This window comes from Cololabis saira, chromosome 14 (genome assembly GCF_033807715.1).
Source record: "Cololabis saira isolate AMF1-May2022 chromosome 14, fColSai1.1, whole genome shotgun sequence".
Lineage (NCBI taxonomy): Eukaryota > Metazoa > Chordata > Actinopteri > Beloniformes > Belonidae > Cololabis > Cololabis saira.
Window position 1 is genome coordinate 41,184,103 of NC_084600.1, and position 24,080 is coordinate 41,208,182.

The 24,080-nt window shown below is 37.4% G+C and overlaps 1 protein-coding gene across 1 annotated transcript in view; it reads left to right on the forward strand.

Annotated features, from left to right (window-relative positions):
* Positions 1 to 20,748, forward strand: part of ltn1 (listerin E3 ubiquitin protein ligase 1) — a 50,357-nt gene extending 29,609 nt beyond the window's left edge. Inside the window, exons 19-32 of the mRNA XM_061740627.1 lie at positions 608 to 764; positions 2,186 to 2,281; positions 2,377 to 2,504; positions 3,521 to 3,656; positions 5,083 to 5,227; positions 6,076 to 6,289; positions 8,767 to 9,004; positions 10,863 to 10,940; positions 11,704 to 11,890; positions 13,439 to 13,604; positions 14,689 to 14,912; positions 16,667 to 16,861; positions 18,330 to 18,497; positions 20,071 to 20,748. Of these exons, the coding sequence (XP_061596611.1) occupies positions 608 to 764; positions 2,186 to 2,281; positions 2,377 to 2,504; positions 3,521 to 3,656; positions 5,083 to 5,227; positions 6,076 to 6,289; positions 8,767 to 9,004; positions 10,863 to 10,940; positions 11,704 to 11,890; positions 13,439 to 13,604; positions 14,689 to 14,912; positions 16,667 to 16,861; positions 18,330 to 18,497; positions 20,071 to 20,133 (2,195 nt within the window). The 3' untranslated portion in view covers positions 20,134 to 20,748. The remainder of the gene's footprint in view (positions 1 to 607; positions 765 to 2,185; positions 2,282 to 2,376; positions 2,505 to 3,520; positions 3,657 to 5,082; positions 5,228 to 6,075; positions 6,290 to 8,766; positions 9,005 to 10,862; positions 10,941 to 11,703; positions 11,891 to 13,438; positions 13,605 to 14,688; positions 14,913 to 16,666; positions 16,862 to 18,329; positions 18,498 to 20,070) is intronic.
* The last annotated feature ends 3,332 nt before the right edge of the window (positions 20,749 to 24,080 follow it).

Below are 24,080 nucleotides of genomic sequence, written 5' to 3' on the forward strand. Positions count from 1 at the left end.
AATATTACGACTTTATTCTCATAATATTACGACTTTATTCTCATAATATAACGACTTTATTCTCGCAATATTATGACTTTATTCTCTGCATTTTACGACTTTATTCTCATAAATTACGACTTTATTCTCATAATATTACGACTTTATTCTCACAACATTATGACTTTATTCTCGTAATTTTACGACTTTATTCTCGCAACATTATGACTTTATTCTTGTAATTTTACGACTTTATTCTCATAAATTACGACTTTATTCTCATAAATTACGACTTTATTCTCATAAATTACGACTTTATTCTCATAAATTACGACTTTATTCTCATACTATTACGACTTTATTCTCACAACATTATGACTTTATTCTCGTAATTTTACGACTTTATTCTCATAATATTATAACTTTATTCTCGCAACATTATGACTTTATTCTTGTAATTTTACGACTTTATTCTCATATTATTATGACTTTATTCTCGTAATTTCCCAAAAAATGTTTTGTCTTAGTTTGGCCCTAATACGTAATTTCCAGTCTTGAAAACTTGAAAATGTGTCTGTAATGAATAAAAGCCAGAAGCTTACAAGAGCTTTCCTTTCTCTGTGGTCAGTGTCAGAGCTGCGGTACGCGCTGCAGTGGTGTAAGGAGCTGCAGTTCAGTCCTGCCGTCGTCTCAGCGTATCACGGCCTGCTGACGGACTGGGGGCTGACGGATGGACTGACGGACCAGGTCCCACAGAATACCCTGTTAGAGACTCTTTACTCCAGGTGAGTTCCCCGCTTGATCTCTGATGCCCAAGGAAAGAAGAGACCGGATAAAAGACACGCTTGTAAACCATACACAGGACATATACAGGACATATACAGGACATATACAGGACATATACAGGACATATACAGGACATATACAGGACATATACAGGACATATACAGGACATATACAGGACATATACAGGACAAATACAGGACATATACAGGACATATACAGGACAAATACAGGACATATACAGGACATATACAGGACATATACAGGACATATACAGGACATATACAGGACATATACAGGACATATACAGGACATATACAGGACATATACAGGACATATACAGGACAAATACAGGACATATACAGGACGTATACAGGACATATACAGGGGGTGTTTTCTGAAAGAGAGGGAGCTACAACCTCAGGGGTCAGTTTAATTTAAAAGTTCTCAACAGACGCACAAACACTGAAGAGTTTCTGTATGTTTGACCTGCGGATGAAACTGTGGAACAGCCTGAACACGGAGATAAAACAAAGTAGAAACATATCACCATTTAAAATAAGATACAAAGAAACATTCTATTCAAAATACAGATGCGAATAAACATGTAGATATGAACATTTATTAATATAGACGTATATTATGGATATAGATGTAGGTATGTATATTGATATATTGAGTTATATTATACGTACAGTATTTGTGTATCTATATATCTATTAATATATATTGATTTATAGTTATATGTAGATATGTCGATATATAGATTTATAGTAATTTTTATGTATATAATTGGAGGTAAATATCTGAACCACTATATATAGCACTGTCATTGCTGTCTATTGTTCTCTATTATATTGTAGTATTATAGTAAAGTAATGATAATATAATACTATGCATTATAATTACTTCTATTATTACATACATACATAGTAGCACAACTTAATGCTGGGCGTTTGTTTTGTTTTCTTTTGTTTGCCTTGATTTGTTTTTGATTATATTTATATATACATATAATTATTGATCATTGAGTATTATATCACTGTATTGAACAGTTATTAAAGTAGGTATGTGTGTTTTATAAGTAAGTTTATTGAAACTGTTGCAAAACATGTTGGTGGATCCGTGTGTGTGTGTGTATATATATATATATATATATATATATATATATATATATATATATATATATATATATATATATTATAATTGTATTCTGTTTTTTTTACTTTTTTGTACTCATTTTTTTTTTTTTTTTCTTAACATGCATGTTCGAAATAAAATCATCAAATCAAACTCTGAGCCAGGACCAGGCACCGCTTGGCAGAGCCGGTTCCTCGATGGCTCTGTTCGGCTGTGGCCTGTTTTACACCACAGGCAGTCATTTCAAACAATGTCCACTGAGTGTGTTCATGTTTCCCTGCAGGTCCGTGATGGATGGAGGTCTCTGGTCTCTGACGCTAGAAAACTACATCCAGGCCAACAGTGCAGCGGTGAGGAGGCTCTACGGCGGCGCAGAAAGGTCAGTCCTTCATCGCAGCAAACAAAGATGAAGCATCTCATTTCCCTGTGGACGCTTGGATTATAATCTGAAAATTGAACCGATTTTTCATGCAGTCTGTTCCCGGTTTCCCCGAGCAAACTGAGCACGCTGCAGGTGCTCTGCCCCGTCATGACGAGGGAGGACCGGGAGACTCTCCTCACGCTGGCCACGGCCGGCCTCATCAACTGGCAGGAAAACGCCGGTGAGAACACGCCCCGTAACCTCCACACGCTCCGTAACTAGTGTTGTCCCGATCGATCGGGCCCGATCACGGCATTTTCAAAACATCGGTATTGGCCAAAAAAGTATCGGGACATACCTAGTTATTAATGTTTTTAATATATATTAAATTGTTTTATATATCGTTGCTTATATACAGGACTGTCTCAGAAAATTTGAATATTGTGATAAAGTTCTTTATTTTCTGTAATGCAAAAATGTCATACATTCTGGATTCATTACAAATCAACTGAAATATTGCAAGCCTTTTATTATTTTAATATTGCTGATCATGGCTTACGGTTTAAGATTAAGATTCCCAGAATACGATATTTGAGTTTTCTTAAGCTGTAAGCCATGATCAGAAATATTGAAATAATAAAAGGCTTGACATATTTCAGTTGATTTGTAATGAATCCAGAATGTATGACATTTTTGTTTTTGTAATTGCATTACAGAAAATCACAATATTCTAATTTTCTGAGACAGTCCTGTACATATTGCTGCTATTCATTTCATCCATTCAGAATGTTGCACTAAGGTTAGGCCAAAAAGTATTTAAATTTTTCTTGTGTTTGTGAGTTTGACTGGATGTCATTCAACTACCTCTTTTGAAATAAAATCTATTTATTTTTGTCACTATTTCATGTTTTGATAAGTGTGCTGATAAGCTTTGTTGAAATATATGTCCATGTTGTTCTCCAATGGACAAGAAAAGAAACTTGGGATAATTTAGTTTTAGTCCCTTTTTTTTTTTTTTTTTTTTTTTTTTTTTTTTAATTCATTTGCCAAAATGTATCTGATCCGGAAAAAGTATCAGGAGCCAAAAAAGTGATCGGATCGGGAAAAATCAGGATCGGCAGAAACTCAAACTCAAGTGATGGGGAGCTAAAAAATCCTGATCGGGACAACCCTACCCGTAACCTTAGCAGGGGCCGTGCACGGACCCGGGGATGTAAGCGGAGGCTGTGATAAATGGGGTTGTGCCGTGTGTTGCAGACGTGTACGGCTGCCTGGCCGTGCTGCTCTGCTGCCTGGACGCCGGCACGGAGGTGGAGGAGGAGGTTCTGCAGGCTCTGCTGGCCACCATGATGGAGTGGAGGAACAGCCGGGAGGACTGGTTCCTCTTCAGCTGGTAAGAGCGCCACCAACTAATGATTATCTGGTTAAACACACATTAGAAACGGCCTGATGACAGAGATGCATCAGGGAAAATAGCTGGTGAAAATAAACAGGGCGGCCGTGGCTCCTTAAAAAGTCTTAAACTGTTTTTTATGTTATGTTTATGTAATAATTGCCCTGGGGTCATATTCTGGGTCTCTGGAAAGGTCCTAGAGGCAACTTCTGTTATAATAGAAGCTAAGTAAATAAAATTGAATTGAATTAAATTCCATTTTCCAAAAAATAAGGCCTTTTTAAATGTCTTAATTTGTCTTAAATCTCAATTCAAGGGTCTTAAACTTTGAATCTTAATTTTAGAGGGAATTTATCTGGTCATCATTAGAAAAAATTCTTATTGAAAAGGAAAAGTGTATTTCATTGTTTTGAGGAGAATCTCCTGCCGAAGTTCTAAATCTGTGTTGCCAGGTTGGTCAAGTTTCAGCCCAATTGGGCTGAAAAATATTTATTTGGGCTGCTTTTCCTGGTTTTTACTAAATATTTAGGAGAAATTATTAACAATAAAGTTCCCATTATGGCATCATCATTAAAGACTTCCTTACACTTTGAAAAAGGAAAAGTTTATTTAATCGTTTTTAGGAGAAATAAACCTGTTTACCAGTTGTTAGACACGCACTTGCTTGACGACACCTCAGTCAGTGTTGCCAGGTTGAGCGGGTTTCAGCCCAATTGGGCTGAAAAATATAGGACTGGGCAGGGTGATAAAATCTGGGCTGCTTTTTCTGGTTTTTACAAAATATTTAGGAGAAATTATTAATAAAAAGTTTCCATTATGGCAGAGAAAAGTAGAAACTTACACAATAAACTCTCTGATATTTTGACTATTTTTTTTTTTTACTATTTTTTTGACTATTTAGTGGTGTTGTGAAGTTTCATTTGTTTATGACTTGAAATATATTACGCATTTAATAATTGACGGTTTTAACATAGAGAATGTTTGATTTGGGCTGGTTTTTCATAATTTCGGCGGGTTTTACATCACGTTTGGGCTGAAACCTGTCAGATCTGGCAACCTGGACCTCAGCGCTGGATTTCATAGTGAATCATCTTTTTGGTCTTAAATTTAGTTTAGAAAATGTTATTAAAACGTCTTAAATTTCACTTTGTCAAACCTGTAGACACCCAGAATCAATCATCGAAGCCAAAATAACAGGCGAGCGATGATCAAAAGACGTTCAAACGTGCCAAATTGTGATCACTAATCAACTAAGTGAGACTCAACGCCCTCGGGATGCAGGTCTCACCTCTCGCTGCCGTAACTTTAAACCAGAAGCTGTTCCCGTCCCCGGCTGGGTGGCGGAGGACAGTTACAGAGAGGACGTGGGGTTTTAACTTTGTGGCTTCTCTTCTGATCCTAAACTGAACTCTTATTTGCCCAACAGTGATTTGTCCCAGGTCACGACGGAACGGCTGAACCTGAACGTGGAGATGATGAGATTCCTGTCCTGGCTGGTGGATCGTCGTCCAGCGGTTCTGGGAGGAACCCAGTGGGACTTCCTGCTCTGCTCCATGCTGGCCTGGCTGGAGGTGAGACTTTATTATTCAGTAGGGGTGTAACGATAGTAACGGCTAGTGTGTATGAATCTAGCCCTTCATAGCGAGGGTTTTCAGATGCTGATTCGCCGACCGAGGGCTAGAAAAATTTCCCAGAATGCTTTACGTCATCATTTGCAGAATCAAACAAAAAAAACATGGTGGACATTTCTTATTTTTTAGTGAATAAAATCAATATTTTGAGTTAGTTTCTGCATAAAAATGCGTTTTGATTACATTTCTAGCAAGAAATATATATTTTACTTTCATAATATTCACTCAGTGAATGTACATAATCACTCGCTTGGTCGTTGTTGCAAAGTCTTTTTCAAATCTCGCCAGAATAAAGGCTGATTTATGGTTCCACGTTACGCCAACGCAGAGCATACGGCGTAGGTCGATTTAACGCGGAACCGTAAATCAACTCCCGAGCCGGCGGCTCTTCTCATCCCCGAAAACCTTGGAGCAAATTTCTTAACAGGCGTTATTTGAATAAACTGAGCCCAGGTTGGGGATCTTAACGGTTACTTTTACGCCTGAAACAATATTAAAACTTAATAAAGTGGCATATTAACAGCGCTACAGCTGAAATTAAAACAGCTTTTAGCTCTGGGCTTCCTGATATGGTGTGACGTATGTGCAAACGTAACTACGCAGTCGCTTACGTACCCGAACGTAAACCACGCAGTGACGTAGCAAGTGGTGTCTCAATCCCTAGGGAAGATTACAAGGGCCCCACGCCTGTGGCTTCATTTTTAGGGCTAGTGGTAGAAAGTAGGGGGGGGATTGGGATTGGCTTATTCATGGTTTCTTTTTGTTGTGGTGCCTCCTCCTCCGACCAGACGGCCAGTGAGAACGTGAGCCGGCTCTGGAGCCCGTGGGTGCAGCTGTTCGTCTGCCAGAACGCTGCCCTGGTCGTGAACCTGGACCGGTTCTTCACGTCGCCGCCCTCTGACGTTCAGGAGACGCTGCCCTCAGAACTGGCCGCCGAATGGTCCGATTTCTTCGTGGAGGGAATCTACAACTTCCTGCTGCCGCTGCCTGTAAAAATCACCGGTACGTCTCTGGATGTTTTTAATTTACTGTATCAGAACACGGACGTCTAGTCTTTGGGTCCAGCTATTTTTTTAGTTTTTATTAGTTTTAGTCACGTTCATTCGCCTTTTAGTCGCGTCACGTTTCAGTCGACTAAAAGTCTGAGCATTTTAGTCTTATTTTAGTCAGAATTGACCATTTTAGTCTAGTTTTAGTCAAAGATTGTATTTAGCCAAACCCATTTTACAATTCAAACAAGGTTATCTTATTATTATATTATTGTTACCTTATAGACTCAAGAATACATTCATTCCAGATACAGAAGACTCTAATTTGAGTTTACAACATATTTATTTTTCCGCATTTCTCCCCGTCTTTTTCTTTTTCTACGACACATTGGGTTTTCTTTGACGTCACCAGCAGCCACTAAACCAGAGGAAACTACTGAAAACATGGACATTAAGGATCTTTGGTAGAACATTTCGTCTCGTTTTGGTCAACGAAAATGAAGACACATTTTAGCAGAGTTTTTATTTTGTAATCTACATTTTAGTCTGGTTTTTATTCCTCTACAATATTGTATTATATATTTAATTATCGTTATGGTCACATGACCAGCATTTTCGTTGCGTCTCGTCTTGTTTTCCTCAGGTGATAAAGGTTCGTTTACAACGATATTTAGTCATAATTTTCATTGATGAAAGCAACTTTAAGGGTCAGTCCATCTCATTTTAAGGTCCACGTTTCCTCCTTTCTTCAGATAAACTGGGGCAAGAAAATGATGCATCACTGAGTTAAAAACGTTAATTACATACATTCTTACATATAATAAGATGAGTTTCAATAAGCTTACTTATAAAACACCCATACCTACTTTAATAACTGTTCCGTACAGTGATACAAATATGTATATATAAATATAGTCAAAAACAAAACAAATCAAGGCAAACAAAAGAAAACAAAACAAACGCCCAGGATTTAGTTGTGCTACTATGTATGTATGTAATAATAGAAGTAATTATAATGTATTGTATTATATTATCATTACTTTACTATAATACTACAATATAATAGAGAACAATAGACAGCAATGGTTTAACAATATACTTGAATAACTATATAAGAGCAGATATGCCATATATACTGGTTCATATATTTACCCCCAATTATATCCATAAAAATTACTATAAATCTATATATCGACATATAACTATAAATCAATATATATTGATAGAGATATAGATACACAAATACTGTACGTATAATACAACTCAATATATCCATATACATACCTACATATAACATCTATATCCATAATATACATCTATATATCTACATATATTAATAAATGTTCATATCTACATGTTTATTCACATCTGTATTTTGAATAGAATGTTTCTTTGTATCTTTTTTAAAATTGTGATAAGTTTTGACTTTGTTTTTGTTGAAATTATCCATAACTGAGTTAAAAACGTTAATTTCTTGTTGACGAAACAAATTCGAATAATAAAATATTTCTGGACCAGTTTGTGTCCAGATATAATACAGGATTGTCTCAGAAAATTAGAATATTGTGATAAAGTTCTTTATTTTCTGTAATGCAATTTATAAAAAAAATGTCATACATTCTGGATTCATTACAAATCAACTGAAATATTGCAAGCCTTTTATTATTTTAATATTGCTAATTATGGTTTACAGTTTAAGATTAAGATTCCCAGAATATTCTTATTTTTTGAGATAGGATATTTGAGTTTTCTTAAGCTGTAAGCCATGATCAGCAATATTAAAATAATAAAAGGCTTGCAATATTTCAGTTGATTTGTAATGAATCCAGAATGTATGACATTTTTGTTTTTGTAATTGCATTACAGAAAATCACAATATTCAAATTTTCTGAGGCAGTCCTGTATATAAGAGTAGATATGCTATATACGCTGGTTCATATATTTACCTCCAATTATATACATAAAAATTACTATAAATCTATCTATATATCTACATATCTACATATAACTAAAAATCAATATATATTAATAGAGATATAGATACACAAATACTGTACGTATAATACAACTCAATATATCCATATACACACCTACATTTAACATATCTATATCCATAATACGTCTATATATCTAAATATATTAATAAATGTTCATATCTACATGTTTATTCACATCTGTATTTTGAATAGAATGTTTCTTTGTATCTTTGTTTTAAATTGTGATATGTTTTGACTTTGTTTTTGTTGAAATGATCCATCACTGAGTTAAAAACCTTAATTTCTTGTTGACGAAACAAATTATAATAATAAAATATTTCTAGACCCGTTTGTGTCCAGATATAATAATGTAAATAATCTGTTCTTCTTTGCTCCTCTAGTTGTCTGTTAAGCTTTGACATGTGGAGGTTCTCATCTCAGTTTGGGTGTATTTCCTGTCTGTACCTGCTTGTTTGTGTGATCTCCTCTGACGTGGACTGTCCCGGTTCTCCAGAAACCTTCCCTGACCCGGACGAGCCGGCGTTCCCGACAGCGGTCCTGCAGGCCGTGGGTTTGGCGCTGGCCCACACGCCGCTGCAGCAGCTCCAGCAGAACTCCCTCCCGCCGCGCTTCATAGCCGACCAGAAGACCAACCTGCCGGAGCCGCTGCAGACGCTGCTCAACACGCTGTGTCCCCTGCTGCTGTTCAAGGCCCGGCCGCTGCAGCTCACCGTGTACCAGCTGCTGGACAAGTAAGAGACAAGGAGGAGAAAAAAACACTTCTGCTGCCCCAATTTGTACTGATTACAAATAATATATTACAAATAATAGCAGTGACCAAAACACCTGCAGAAATACTGCAGGAATGACATAGCAGCAGTTAAATGCAGCCTTCTGTAAGCTTTAAATATCCACTGGGCTTACATCAAATACATCAAAACACAACAATAAGAAACAGTTTTCTGAACTTATCAATATGACTCTGTCCTTCACAGGATAAGTAAAATGGATCACTGCTAAAACTCAAAATCTTAACAAGAATATCTGTCTTATTTCTAGTTAAAATGTCTCATTTTAGTAAAAAAATCTCATTACACTTAAAAAAAAAGACTCATCACTGGAAAAAACAACAATTTTCACCTGTTTCAAGTAGATTTTCATTTGAAATAAGTAGAAAAATCTGCCAGTGGAACAAGATTTTTTGCTTGTAATGAGAAGATAAATCTTATTTCAACTTATTTCAACGAAAATTTACTTGAAACAGGTGAAAATTGTCAAATAGGTTATTTTTCTGGTGTTATTTTTCTGGTGATGACTCTAAATGTTGAAATAGCAGTAAAACCACATTCATTGATGAAATGACATAAGAGATGGAAAGGGGGGATGGCAGTTTTACAGGGGGGATGATTTGGACGGTTTTTATTTCAGGGAGGATGCCATCCCCCCTCATCCCCCCTCAACTCCAGTACTGGTTATCCCTGTTTACATGGTAATTAATCATTTGGGATATCTGGATCAAACCAGCGACGCGCGGACAACGTGATGACGCAATTCCCGTCATTTCCGCTCCTTCTTCCTGTATGCAAATTCAAAACAAATGCTGCTTCGCGCAACTTTTCGCTCACCTTCTTGTAAATCTCACTATCCCGGTACTTTCTACCGTCTACAAATGCCAAAATGTTCATATCCTTCATTACATTTATGAAGTGATTAGTCTCCTCCTCACTCCAAAAGTGTGGCGTGGTCTTGCGTTTCTCCGTGTTTACACTGCAAAAACTCAAAATCTTACCAGCAATATTTGTCTTATTTCTAGTTAAAATGTCAAATTTTTTGTCAAAAAAATCTCATTAAAACAAGAGTCATTACCAGAAAAATAACTTGTTGTTTGGCAATTTTCACTTGAAATAAGTAGAAAAATCTGCCAGTGGGACAAGATTTATCTTCTCATTACAAGCAAAAAAATCTTGTTCCACTGGCAGATTTTTCTACTTATTTTAAGTGAAAATCTACTTGAAACAGGTGAAAATTGTTGTTTTTTACAGTGATGAGTCTAGTTTTAAGTGTAATGAGATGGTTTAGAACAGGGATTGTCAACCGGTGGTCCGCGGCCCTCTGGTGGTTCGTGGCGGTATTGCAGGTGGTCAGTGAAATTGTAAATGGAAAAAAATAATTAAAAAAATATAAATTTATTCTTTAGACTCGATTTATTTTCCGTTTACTTTTCATTTTTGTGAATAATGTACCCATCCAAATTATGTCAAATGAGTGAGAGTGAACTTTGTAATATTATAAGCCCTCTTGGTTTCCTATTGTTTATTTTTCATTGCCTGTTTTTTGTTTTGTTTTTTTATAGCCAAAGGTGCAAATAAAAATAGACACTGATGCAAATAAATAGCCTATATAGGCCTATACTCTTATTTAAAATCAAGGTGCAAAATAAAAAAAACATCCCCAAAAGCAGTTGGTCCCCGAGTTGCTTCTTGGTTATAATGGTGGTTCCTGGGACAAAACCAGTTGGAAACCTTTGGTTTAGAACATCTGTGTTGTTGAATGTTCATGACTCAATGTAATAAGATGTAAAACTAACATTCCTCCTCCTCGCCACTACAGGGTGATGCCTCAGCTGCCGGAGTGTGACGGTGAAGGAGACAACAACAAGTCCGACGACGATAAAGACGAGCCGTGTCTGTGAGTCGTGTGAAACCGTGCTAGTGGATTGTTCCCACCTGTGTCTCAACTAGGGCTGGGGGTCAATTCAAATGTCAAGAATCGATCCGATTCTAATTCTTAAGATTCAGAATCGATTATCACACTTCGATTCGATTCCGATATTGGGTTTAGTGTCATTAAAAATGTTTTTTGAGCTGTTGCATGAAGGATATGACTGTGTAGTTCTGCAACATATTAATACCAGTATCATATTGAGATTCAACAGCAAGTATTGCAGCTAATGATGCTGTAAGGACCAATCAGCTCCCAGAATGCTGATAGAACTGCTTTCAGAAACATCGTGGGGCAGAATTATCAAAACAGATCCAGGGAGGAAACAGAGACTGAATGAATGAATGAATGAATGAAATCGGTTTTATTTTTTCCCATTTATGATAATTTGGTTTTTAGCATTTTATGCAAGTGTAACCCAAAGACAGTATATAAAGTAATGAAATATAGACAATTAATGCAATTATAACTGAAAACTTTAATGTTTTCATACCTTTTTAACATATTTAAAGGCAAAAACATGGGACCAGTTATTCTCTCCAACAAAACATTCCTTTTTTGGGCATAAACAAAAAAAATACCAAAAGTTGTAATGATGAGAAAAAAAAATCGATCTTTAGACATACGAATCAATTTTTAAGAATTAATGAGAATCGATTTAGAATCGGAAAATCGATCTTTTCAACACAAGCCTAGTCTCTGAGTCTTCACGCTGTCCTGTCTCCCCCAGGTCTCCCCCCGCCGCCCTCATGTCCATCCTGTCGGCCTGCGAGGAGCTGTGTGAGCACGTGCTGGCCGGGGTCACGGTGGGGGAGTTTGCAGAGGTGCAGCCTCTCAGCGTGGCGTACTCCTGCATCCTGGGATACCTGCTGGCCTGGAAGCTGCTGCTCACCTTCTTCAAGGCTTCCCCCTCCCACGTGAGCACGACCCGTCTCCCGGTTTACTCTCAGCCAGCGCTTCTGTACCGGTTTACTCTCAGCCAGTGTTTCTGTACCGGTTTACTCTCAGCCAGCGTCTCTGTACCGGTTTACTCTCAGCCAGCGTCTCTGTACCGGGTTACTCTCAGCCAGCGTCTCTGTACCGGTTTACTCTCAGCGAGTGTTTCTGTACCGGTTTACTCTCAGCCAGCGCTTCTGTACCGGTTTACTCTCAGCGAGTGTTTCTGTACCGGTTTACTCTCAGCCAGCGCTTCTGTACCGGTTTACTCTCAGCCAGTGTTTCTGTACCGGGTTACTCTCAGCCAGCGTTTCTGTACCGGGTTACTCTCAGCGAGTGTTTCTGTACCGGGTTACTCTCAGCCAGCGTTTCTGTACCGGTTTACTCTCAGCCAGCGTTTCTGTACCGTAGGGCTGGGGATCGATTCAAATGTCAAGAATCGATTTGATTCCAATTCCTAAGATTCAGAATCGATTATCACGATTTGATTCGATCCGATTCGATTCCGACATTGATTTGGGTTAGTAGTATTAAGTGTTTTTTCAGCTGTTGCCTGAATTATATGACTGTGTAGTTATGCAACATAATAATAATAATAATAATAATAATAATAATAGATTTTATTTGTAGAGCACTCTTCATTCAAAGAATCTCAGAGTGCAATACAACAAAATACATATAATTAATACAACAAAATAATGAATACAAGAAATTAATTATTTAATACATTATTATTTAATTATTATTTAATTATTAATATATATTTAGTGTTATATATTATTATTATTATATATTTAATTATTTATTTTTTATTTATTTAATACATTATTATTTAATTATTAATATATATTTATTAATATATATTTATTATATTATATATTATTAATATTATAATTATTTATTTATGTAATTTTTTGTTTATTATTTTATTTCCTTATTATTTAATTATTTAATAATTAATTTAATTTAATCATTTAATAAAACAAAACAACATATTAATACTAGTATTATATTGAGATTCAACAGCAAGTATTGCAGCTAATGATGCTGTAAGGACCAATCAGCTCAGACCAATCAGAATTACCAAACAGATCCAGGGAGGAAACAGAGATGGATGAAATCGGTTTTATTTTTTACCACATTCCGTTTTTTATTTTTTCCATTTTCGGTTTATTTCGTTTTGGTTTTTAGCATTTTATGCAAATGTAACCCCAAGACAGTGTATAAAGTAATGAAATATAGACAATTTATGCAATTATAACTGAAAACTTTAATGTTTTCATACCTTTAAACATATTTAAAGGCAAAAACATGGCACCAGTTATTCTCGTGTCCAACAAAACATTCCTTTTTTGGGCAAAAACAAAAAAAATACCAAAAGTTGTAATGATGAAAAAAAAAAAATCGATCTTTAGACATAGGAATCGATTTTTAGGAATTAATATGAGAATCGATTTAGAATCGGAAAATATATATATTTTTTTTTTCAACACTGTACTGTACCTGAGCTGTTTGTCTCTCATTTCCAGCTCCGGGCCCATTACGCTCAGCATCTCAAGAGAAGCTGCTCCCTCAACAAGCTGCTGCTCCATCTCTTCAAACTGATGCCGGAGAGCCCCGTGTACCCGGGTCAGGGGTCCGACACCAAGGAGACCAAGACCTTCTTCACAGAGAACCTGCTCCTCACGGTCGACGGTGAGCAGGACGGTCCTTAAAAAGTCTGAAATCCCATTTTCCTAAAATAAGGCCCTTAAATGTCTCAATTTGTCTTAAATCTCAATCCAAGGGTCTTAATTGTTGAATCTTAATTTTAGAGGGAATGTATCCAGTCATCATTAAAAAGTTTATTTCATCGTTTTGAGGAGAATCTCCTGTGGAGGTTCTGAATCTGTGTTGCCAGGTTGGCCAAGTTTCAGGCTGAAAAATATATATTTGTGCTGCTTTTCCTGGTTTTTACTCATTATTTAGGAGAAATGTTCAACAAAAAAGTTTCCATTATGGCGTCATCATTAAAATTTTTCTTACACTTTGAAAAAGGAAAAGTTTATTTAATCGTTTTTAGGAGAAATAAACCTGTTTAGACACACGCTTGCTTGACGACACCTCAGTCAGTGTTGCCAGTTTGGACAGGTTTCCACCCAATTGGGCTGAAAAATATAGGACCGGGGGGGTTGATAAAATTTGGGCTGCTTTTCTTGGTTTTTACTAAATATTTAGGCAAAATTATTAACAAAAAAGTTTACATTATGGCAGAGAAAAGTAGAAACTTACACAGTAAACTCACTGATATTATATTTGCTTTAATCTACTCAATTTAATTGTGGTATTTGTTTGGAGCCTGAACATTTTTGGGCTATTTAGTGGTTTTGTGAAGCTTGAAATGGTTTTTAACATAGAGAATGTATGATTCAGGCTGGTTTTTCATTATTTCGGCGGGTTTTACATCACGTTTGGGCTGGAACCTGTCAGATCTGGCAACCTCGACCTCAGCGCTGGATTTCTTAGTCGCCGTAGTCTCGAGACGAGTAAATTTAGGGACAAATGTCTAGAAAATTGCACTTTCTGGGGGAGGCTGAAAGCTAAGATACCCAAAGAAGACAGTGAGGCAAATGCACAAAGTGTCTTTTTGGTCTTACATTTCATTTGAAAATGGTATTAAAAAGTCTTAAATTAAACTTTGTCAAACCTGTAGACGCCCTGCGAAGCTAACGTCTAACAGACCTCTTTACTCCCCTTTAAACCTCCTAAGATGTTGATGTTTCTGCTTGTTTGGCTGCAGAGAGCGGCGGTGGCGTGGCGTGGGAGCTCCCCCACCTGGCCTGCAGCGTGTACTACAGCACGGTGCAGGACCTGCCCGCCATGGTGCGGCTGTGGTGGAACGGCCAGGAGAAGAGGGTGAGCGCCGCCGTGGAGAAGTTCACCATGAAGTACGTGAGCCCCGTGCTGTCGGCCCAGGAGATCTGCTCCGTGCACAGCAGCACGCAGATGTTCGACAGCATGACGGTGAGTCCCCGCTCCGCTCCCGGCGTCTGCGTCTGCACAACAACACAGTTCTGCATTAATTCCTGCTCTGAAACTAGAGTTTCCCGTTAATGACGGGCTTTAATGGATGTCGACAAACGCATCATACGATAAAGAAAGATGGTGACAGATCTGATCCATCTGTCTGATATTAATGAGTTTTAAGGTATTTGTGTGCCGTGTAAAGATATATACACATATGTATATACAGGACTGTCTCAGAAAATTAGAATATTGTGATAAGGTTCTTTATTTTCTGTAATGCAATTTTAAAAAAAAAAATAAATAAAAAAAATAATAATGTCATACATTCTGGATTCATTACAAATCAACTGAAATATTGCAAGCCTTTTATTGTTTTAATATTGCTGATTATGGCTTACAGCTTAAGATTAAGATTCCCAGAATATTCTAATTTTTTGGATATTTGAGTTTTTTTAAGCTGTAAGCCATGATCAGCAATATTAAAATAATAAAAGGCTTGCAATATTTCAGTTTATTTGAAATGAATCCAGAATGTATGACATTTTAGTTTTTTTAATTATTTATATATATATATATATATACATATATATATAATTTATATTAGGGCTGGGCGATATATCGAGATTTTAATATATATTGATATATTTTAAAACGCAATATGGTACGAGACAATATCGTTTATATCGATTTTAATTTTTTTTTTTTTTATGATTTTGATATAGCTTATTTTGTGACAAATTGACTTGAATGTTTTATTTGAGATTTGCACAAATGTTTTGTTATTTGCACAACTGTCAACCTCAGTGGAAAAGTCTGCCTGTTACTGTCTACATTGTATTAATTGCACAATTTATTTTAATTTAATTGTTATGCAGGAAAGGGATATTTGTTTTATTTTATTCAAGAAGCATTTTTATTCTATATATGCAGGCAGATTATTTTTATTTCATTTGTTTTATACATTTTGATATTGTGCAGACCTCTGTTAATAAAGGAACCTGTGTGACATTTGGCACGAGGCTTTGTATTAAAACTGACTGTTTTTTAAGGGTTTGCCTCAGAAAAAAATGAAGCTAACAGAGATGCTATGCTATAATGCTTTGGGGGAAACCCCAATTATGGCACAGAAAAAATATCAATATATATATCGAGTATCGCCATTCAGCTAGAAAATATCGAGATATGACTTTTTGTCCATATCGCCCAGCCCTAGTATGTATATATATATATATATATATATATATATATATATATATATATATATATATATATATATATATATATATATATATATATATATATATATATATATATATATATATATATATATATATATATAGTACAGACACACACACTTCCCCATTTGTTTGAATGAGAAAGTGTGTCCAAACTATTGGTCTGTACTGTGTGTGTGTATATGTGTATATATATATATATATATATGTATATATATATATGTATATACATAGATATATACATTTTCTAACCTAGTCTTCTCTTAGGAGACGTGTTCCACATGTGTAAGAGAACTTGTCCGAGTTACTTTCCTCCTTCGCCTGCGGCCAAAACCAGAAGTGTGATACTAAACATTTAATCTAAGGAAACCCGGCGGAGCGGCAGCTGCATCACATTTGCAGACTAACGACTCAGCAACTCCACATTCTGTTAAATGGAAATTAATGAACTCTCATTTGTGATGAAAGAGCCCTAAGTGACCAGAGTAAATGTATTTATGTGTCTCCGTGTGGCAGGTCAAGGCCCGGTCGGCGGCGCGGGAGGTGATCGCCACCTACTCGGTGGACGACATCTTCATCGAGCTGGTGATCCAGCTGCCGCAGAGCTACCCGCTGGGCTCCATCACGGTGGAGAGCGGCCGCCGTGTGGGGGTCGCCGTGCAGCAGTGGAGGAACTGGATGCTGCAGCTGAGCACCTACCTCACCCACCAGGTACGACCTCACACACCAGGTACCCACCCACCCGGGAAAGATGCTCCCTTCTTCTTCCTGTTGGGAGTACCGTATTTTCCAGACTATCGCTGCGTCCGAAATGCCATGCTAAACAGTATATACTCAAAATGGATACTTAAAGGGGACCTATTATGAAAAACAGGTTTTCTCTTGCTTTAACCCTTGTGCTGTCTTTGGGTCAAAATGACCCAATTCTTCTATCCTTCTTTCTTCCTGCCATGCTCTCTCCTTCCTTCTTACTTTCCTCTTTTCCGGGACTGCAGGCCAGAACGCAGCTCCCGAGGCCCCGGCCTGCAAACATGCACAAATAGAAGAAAAAAAAAAGGGGGGCCAGCACAAGAAACTACAGGAACGATGGACAAAAACGATAGCTATGAGATATTTATAATAAATAAAAATGGAAATGGAGAAGGGAAAAGGAGAGGAGAAGAAGGGTGAGAGGCACCGCCCAGTGGATCATGTCGGTCCCCCCTGCAGCATAGGCCTATAGCAGCATATCTACCGCGAAGCTATATTTGAGACTAACTATTATAGTCTTGTTCTATAGCTGCAACTATGACTACTGACTCTAGCACACTAGAGTTTACACTACCTAGAGATTTACCAACACCAGCTAGAGGTTTACTAAACACTAACTATAGGCTTTACTAAACAGAAAGGTTTTAAGTTTAGTTTTAAAGGTGGAGGTGGTGTCAGCCCCCTTAACCCAGATTGGAAGTTGGTTCCATAGTAATGGTGCCTGATAGCAGAACGCCCGCCCTCCAAATCTACATTTAGATACTCTAGGAACTACGAGTAAACCTGCACTCTGAGAGCGGAGAGCTCTGCCAGGAACATAAGGCACTATCAGGTCTTGCAAATACTGCGGAGCTGAGCCGTTTTATAATAATAATAATAATACATTTTATTTATATAGCGCTTTTCAGGGCACTCAAAGACGCTTTACATTAAGACAAAACACATAATACAAATGGGCTTTATATGCAAGTAATACAATTTTAAATTGGATTCTGAATTTTAGTTAGTAATTTATTTAGAAAATACAATCAAAAGCTTGTTTTTAAGACATTCAAGGCCTGTTTAAAATAGTTATTAGATGCCATAATAGGTCCCCTTAAGTTCGGCACACTCTTGAGTAAATATCAGTAGTATGCATTAATTGGGACGTACTACTCAGAGTACGGCCGTTGGGAGGGGGAGTTGTTACCATGGTAACAACTCCTGTCACAGCAGCAGTAGCAGCACTGCTCTGCTCTTTCCTGTTTATCCTGGACCAAACAAGATGACATTATATAATATTATTATATACGAATATTATAATATTATTATCCTTAATATTATACTTATGACATATACGTATCTGCGCAGGAACCAAACACTGCTGCATTTTTCTTTTTTTGGTCTTATGATGTCAGGTTTTGTATGAACAGTGTTGGTCTGTGCTCAGAACGGCAGCATCATGGAGGGCCTGACGCTGTGGAAGAACAACGTGGACAAACGCTTCGAGGGCATCGAGGACTGCATGATCTGCTTCTCCGTCATCCACGGATCCAACTACTCGCTGCCCAAGAAGGGCTGCCGCACCTGCAAGAAGAAGTTCCATTCGGCCTGTTTGGTGAGAAAAACAACACACGTAAACATCCATGTCCTTTAATAGAGGGAATGCATTGACGTCACTTCCCCACTGGACCAGCCCCCTTACTCTCACTGAGTGGCAAAACATCAGCAAAAACAGCTGCAACTAGTGGAGAAGACGGGATAACAGCTGATTATCAGCATAAATTAAAGGCAGTAGGACTTGACAGTGACCCGTACAGTTACCCCAAGAACCAGTGGTCCATGGACATTAATATTTGGTACAGTTACCAAGAACCAGTGGTCCCTGGACATTAATATTTGGTACAGTTACCAAGAACCAGTGGTCCATGGACATTAATATTTGGTACAGTTACCCCAAGAACCAGTGGTCCATGGACATTAATATTTGGTACAGTTACCAAGAACCAGTGGTCCATGGACATTAATATTTGGTACAGTTACCCCAAGAACCAGTGGTCCATGGACATTAATATTTGGTACAGTTACCAAGAACCAGTGGTCCATGGACATTAATATTTGGTACAGTTACCAAGAACCAGTGGTCCATGGACATTAATATTTGGTACAGTTACCAAGAACCAGTGGTCCATGGACATTAATATTTGGTACAGTTACCAAGAACCAGTGGTCCATGGACATTAATATTTAACCACAAATCCAGTTTCCTGATATTTATATGAACTTAATTTCTACACCGGGGAAATACATGAAGCAAAGCTTGAAGGCTTACAAAAGTCTTGACGCTTGGTCCGACTTCAAGGCAGGATTTGTTGGAGAAATTAAAGTGATGAGGACACCGAACTTTATGATCTGACCGTTTAACGTTAGCTACCCAAAAATCCAACATTACCTGATACAAAATGGGAACCACAAATCCACGTTTCGGTGTCTGGAATCCAGTTGTTTCTGTGAATTGCAGCGATCCATTTGTCTCTCTTGAGCTTATTTTTCGGCCGTCTGTAAAACGATACACTGCAAAAAACTCAAAATGTTACCAAGAATATTTGTCTTATTTCTAGTTAAAATGTCTCAGTTTTAGTAAAAAAAAATCTCATTACACTTAAAACAAGAGTCATCACCAGAAACATAACTTGTTATTTGACAATTTTCACCTGTTTCAAGTAAATTTTCACTTGAAATAAGTAGAAAAATCTACCAGTGGAACAAGATTTATCTTCTTATTACAAGCAAAAAAAATCTTGTTCCACTGGCAGATTTTTCAACTTATTTTAAGTGAAAATCTACTTGAAACAGGTGGAAATTGTTGTTTTTTTTCCAGTGATGAGTCTTGTTTTAAGTGTAATGAGATTTTTTTTACTAAAAATTAAACATTTTAACTAGAAATAAGACAAATATTCTTGTTAAGAGTTTGAGTTTTTGCGGTGTAACTCTGATTTCTTGCTAAATCTATAAATACAGTCGATCGCACAACAGCTCTTTCCCATTTTAGATGTTTTTTAAGTTGCTCAAACTGAAAGTTTACGCTGGCACTCGGTCTTTCTGACACTCAGTCGCATCTGTGACATCAATGCATTCCCTCTATTAGATATAGAAAAGTTCTAACGTGTGTTTTCCTTCTGTCTCTACAGTACAAATGGTTCAATTCCAGCAACAAGTCCACCTGCCCGCTCTGCAGGGAAACCTTCTTTTAACCCGGCGTCGACCCGGACGGGAGGAGCGACGTCTCTTAAAACAAACCGGCTGTGGATTACAGCAGGACGATCATCTCCAAAGTTATTTAAATCTTTCTGACTTGTTTTATTCTAAAGGGTCGGAGGAACGTTAACTGCTGTAGGGTAAAGTCTAGTCGTAGCCTACTTTGGGAAGTTTTCGTGTGGGTTGCAGCTCCCAGCTCCCAGCGGTTTGTATATATCCTCTCTTTACCGTACCGCGTATATATACGCCGGCATCGGCGGCCCCCTGCGGATGCTTTTATCTCCCCCATCCTCGGCTTCAGAGGCTTCACAAGAACCTGATCTGGGAAATCAGAGCTGATTAATGCGTCTCCGCTGCAGCAGAGACACTTTTCAAATTAGGAATTTTGTATTAACTTACAAGCATCGCTGAAAACAAACGTCTTTGGCCGATATTTCCTAATATTTAGGAGTGTAAAAGGATTGTGTCTGATTTCACAGAAGCAGGAAAAAGGGGCCTTCGGTTTGGGGAGCTTTGTAAATGTAAAAAGTCCCACATTCGTGTGCCTGGCTGTAAATGATGCTCAGTGGTTCGTGGACTTCACCATCCGTTTTTTGTTTTGAAATGACAAAATAAAAATAGAAGAATAATCCAAAATCCGTGTATCATTAGTTTTTTTCCATTTTCAATTGGCAATCAAAAACCAAAACATGAAAAAGTGACTGGTTATTTTGTTATTTGTTTTTTATTATAACACAAAAAACGGAAAAACGTCTGGTTTTTCATATTTCAATTTTAGGCACATATCAAAAATACGAAATAGAAAAACGGGCCACAGGACTGAATTTGATTTTAATATTTAATTGGTCGGGTTTTAAAAAATAATCCTTAATCTGTTGTTCCAGCGCCGCCATGGTAGCCATGGTTACCCGAACTGCCGCGTACCATGGATGTAGAACCGCCGGGTCACGTAAACTCGACCAATTAAATATTAAAATCCAATTCAGTCCTGTGGCCCGTTTTTCTATTTCGTATTTTTGATCTGTGCCTAAAATTGAAATATGAAAAACCAGACGTTTTTCCGTTTTTTGTGTTATAATAAAAAACAAATGACAAAATAACCAGTCACTTTTTCATGTTTTGATTTTTGATTGCCAATTGAAAATGGAAAGAACGAATGATACACGGATTAATCCAAAATAATCCGTTTCCCATCTTTTGTTTTGATAATAAAAAAACGGAAAACGGATCGTTATCCGTTATCCGATTTCATTGATGTATTTGAAAATCGAAATTAGGAATTAAAACAGCGAGTGGAAAACTCTTTTCTCTATTTCCTATTCGTTTCCAGTATGTTAGAGTTCAGTACATGTTATTGATTGGACGCTGCAGCTGAACGGACTGTCACAACATCACTGCAGTTTCATGACGGAGTGAAGACAGATTACAGATTAAACTCATGTTTCACTCCCAGGTTTCATATTTGATTTATTTTCTGTTTCGACATAAAAAAAAATCTAAAACTGTTAATTTTCAATCTGATCAACGAAAGAACCAGAAACAACTTTCTTCATTTATTACTGCGCATGTGCAATCCTCCCATTTGTCCAATCCTTGTTTTCAGTATCCTTGGAAACGAATAAGAAATAGAGAAAACAGTTTTCTGCTATGCAATTCTTCCTCCATTTTTTTTATTCAGAACTGTTTCTCTGTTGCAACCCACAATATAAGCTTGTTTTATTGCTTGAAAACTTATTTTCTCTGTGTAAATATCCAAGAAGATATTTAGTTATGAAAATGCCAAGACACAGTGAGAAAAAGCTTATGATTTCTAAAAAAAAATGATAATAGAAGCATACATCTTATGACAAATGACTTTAATAGCTGGTATGATGATGGAAATGTTGTTTTTTTTCTTTTTTTTTTTCTGTTTTAATTCCCAATTTCAATTTTCAAACACATCAATGATAACGGATAATGGATAACGATCCGTTTTCCGTTTTTTATTATCAAAACAAAAGATGGGAAACTGATTATTTTGGATTATTTCTCTATTTCTATTTTGTGATTTCAAGACAAAAAACGGATGGCCGCGAAGTACACGGACCGCTCAGTGATCAAACACAGCAACTTCTGAAGTATTCTGTATGTAACGGATTTGCTTCCAGGTTTATTTCCAACATGGACCGATGTCTCTGTGCTGCAAGAACTTGTTGAATAAAGTTCAGAGGTGAAGCAACTTTGCCGGTGATGTTATTGTGAGCTGAGACGAAGCTCGGGGCTCCGGTGATCCGCTGCGTTCGCTTCAGCCTCCGGTGTTTTCCTGAATAACCTGCGCCGGTTTCCAAGAAAAGATGGTAATTAGCTTCGGTCCGCGAGCGGCGCTCCAGCCTCCCAGGCTCATTTATCCCGGGTCCAACCTCTTCATCACGCTGAATAATTTATTTGTTTAATGGAGACTTTCTCTCATCACAGTTGTTCCTATGGAATTAATTATGACAGATTAAGCATGATCAATTAATTAATCCCTATCATTTGGTCTGCTGTCTTAACGTGTGCTTGTGCGAGGAAAAAAAAGCCTGTGCGCGCGCTCGTAATTCATCATCGCAAGCTCAAAGTGTATCAATACATCCAGCCAGCATCCATCATTGTCTGCCCTTGACCTTTTTAATCGTCATTGATCTGTTTGCCAGACATAAATATTTATTCTGAAAGCTCCCTCTCTCACGAGCTTTGACAGAAACACTCACAGCAACAGCCTCCAGTCTTATTGCTCATTATCTGCCTGATTAAGCAGCGGCGCAAATGTTATGAACTACTGTACAGTCGAGCTCACAGCTCAGCGCCTGCATGACGTTAGCGGTGTCGGCCAGCAGGGGGCAGTGTTACCTCAGCTCAGCCTCATGGGAAAGTACATGTGGACTGGACTATTGCACCAACAGAGGTGTCTTCAGTATTCACATTCATTACTCAGGTAGAAGTATAGATACTAGAGTTTAAAAATACTCCTGTAGAAGTTGAAGTATCAACTCAAGTTTTTTACTCAAGTAAAAGTATAAAAGTACTGGTTTCAAAACTACTTAAAGTATAAAAGTAAAAGTAATGTAAGGGGGAAAAAAGCCATTAAGGACAAAAGCCATTGAAAATGAATGTATCTTAGTATAATGCAAATATATTAAAGAACCATATATGTGTACTATTGAGCATTAACATGTGTTTCAGAGAGCAGCAGATATGATGACTAGTTGCCTATAAGTATTGTAATGGTGCAAAAAGTCAAACTTCATGTTCATGTTATCATTTATCCTAACCTTTATTGGAATGTACATCCAAGTTTAGTTGCAGGAATCTGAGGGAACGGATGTAAGAACAAAACTGGACAAGAACATCTGAAACAACCACAACCAAATTCACTCTATCCGGATGGAGCAATTTAACTGGATAGTTTTTTTTTAAAGGCCGAAATGAAATAGAGTAACGAGGCTGTTTTTAAAATGTAAGGAGTAAAAACTACAGATAATTGCGTGAAAATGTGAAAATTTTCTCTCTTTATCGTATAATGTTCACAAAGTGTAATGCAATTCATGTCTTGGGTAAGTGTATTTTGAAGGATCAAATACTCAACATCCCATATTATCAATTTTACATCGTGCAAGAAATCATGGACGTGCCAATCAAACTTTGAAAATCCACTGTGCGCATGCGCAGAACCACAAAGTAGCATTTCTCGGTAGGGAGGAAGGATTGGCAGAACACCGGTTCCAAGGTAGAACCAGCTCTTTGCAGGTCTAGAGGAAAGAACCGCTTACGTAAGCGGAGGGGGCAGAGTTATTAACGGCAACAGCAAGACTGGGAGACGGAGACATTTTCAAATAAGAATGAATCTGGATGCAGCAAAGCATCATGGGTACTGAGGAGGAGAAGACCTGTCTTTTAGAGATGTGTCCACGGAGGAGCTACGTGG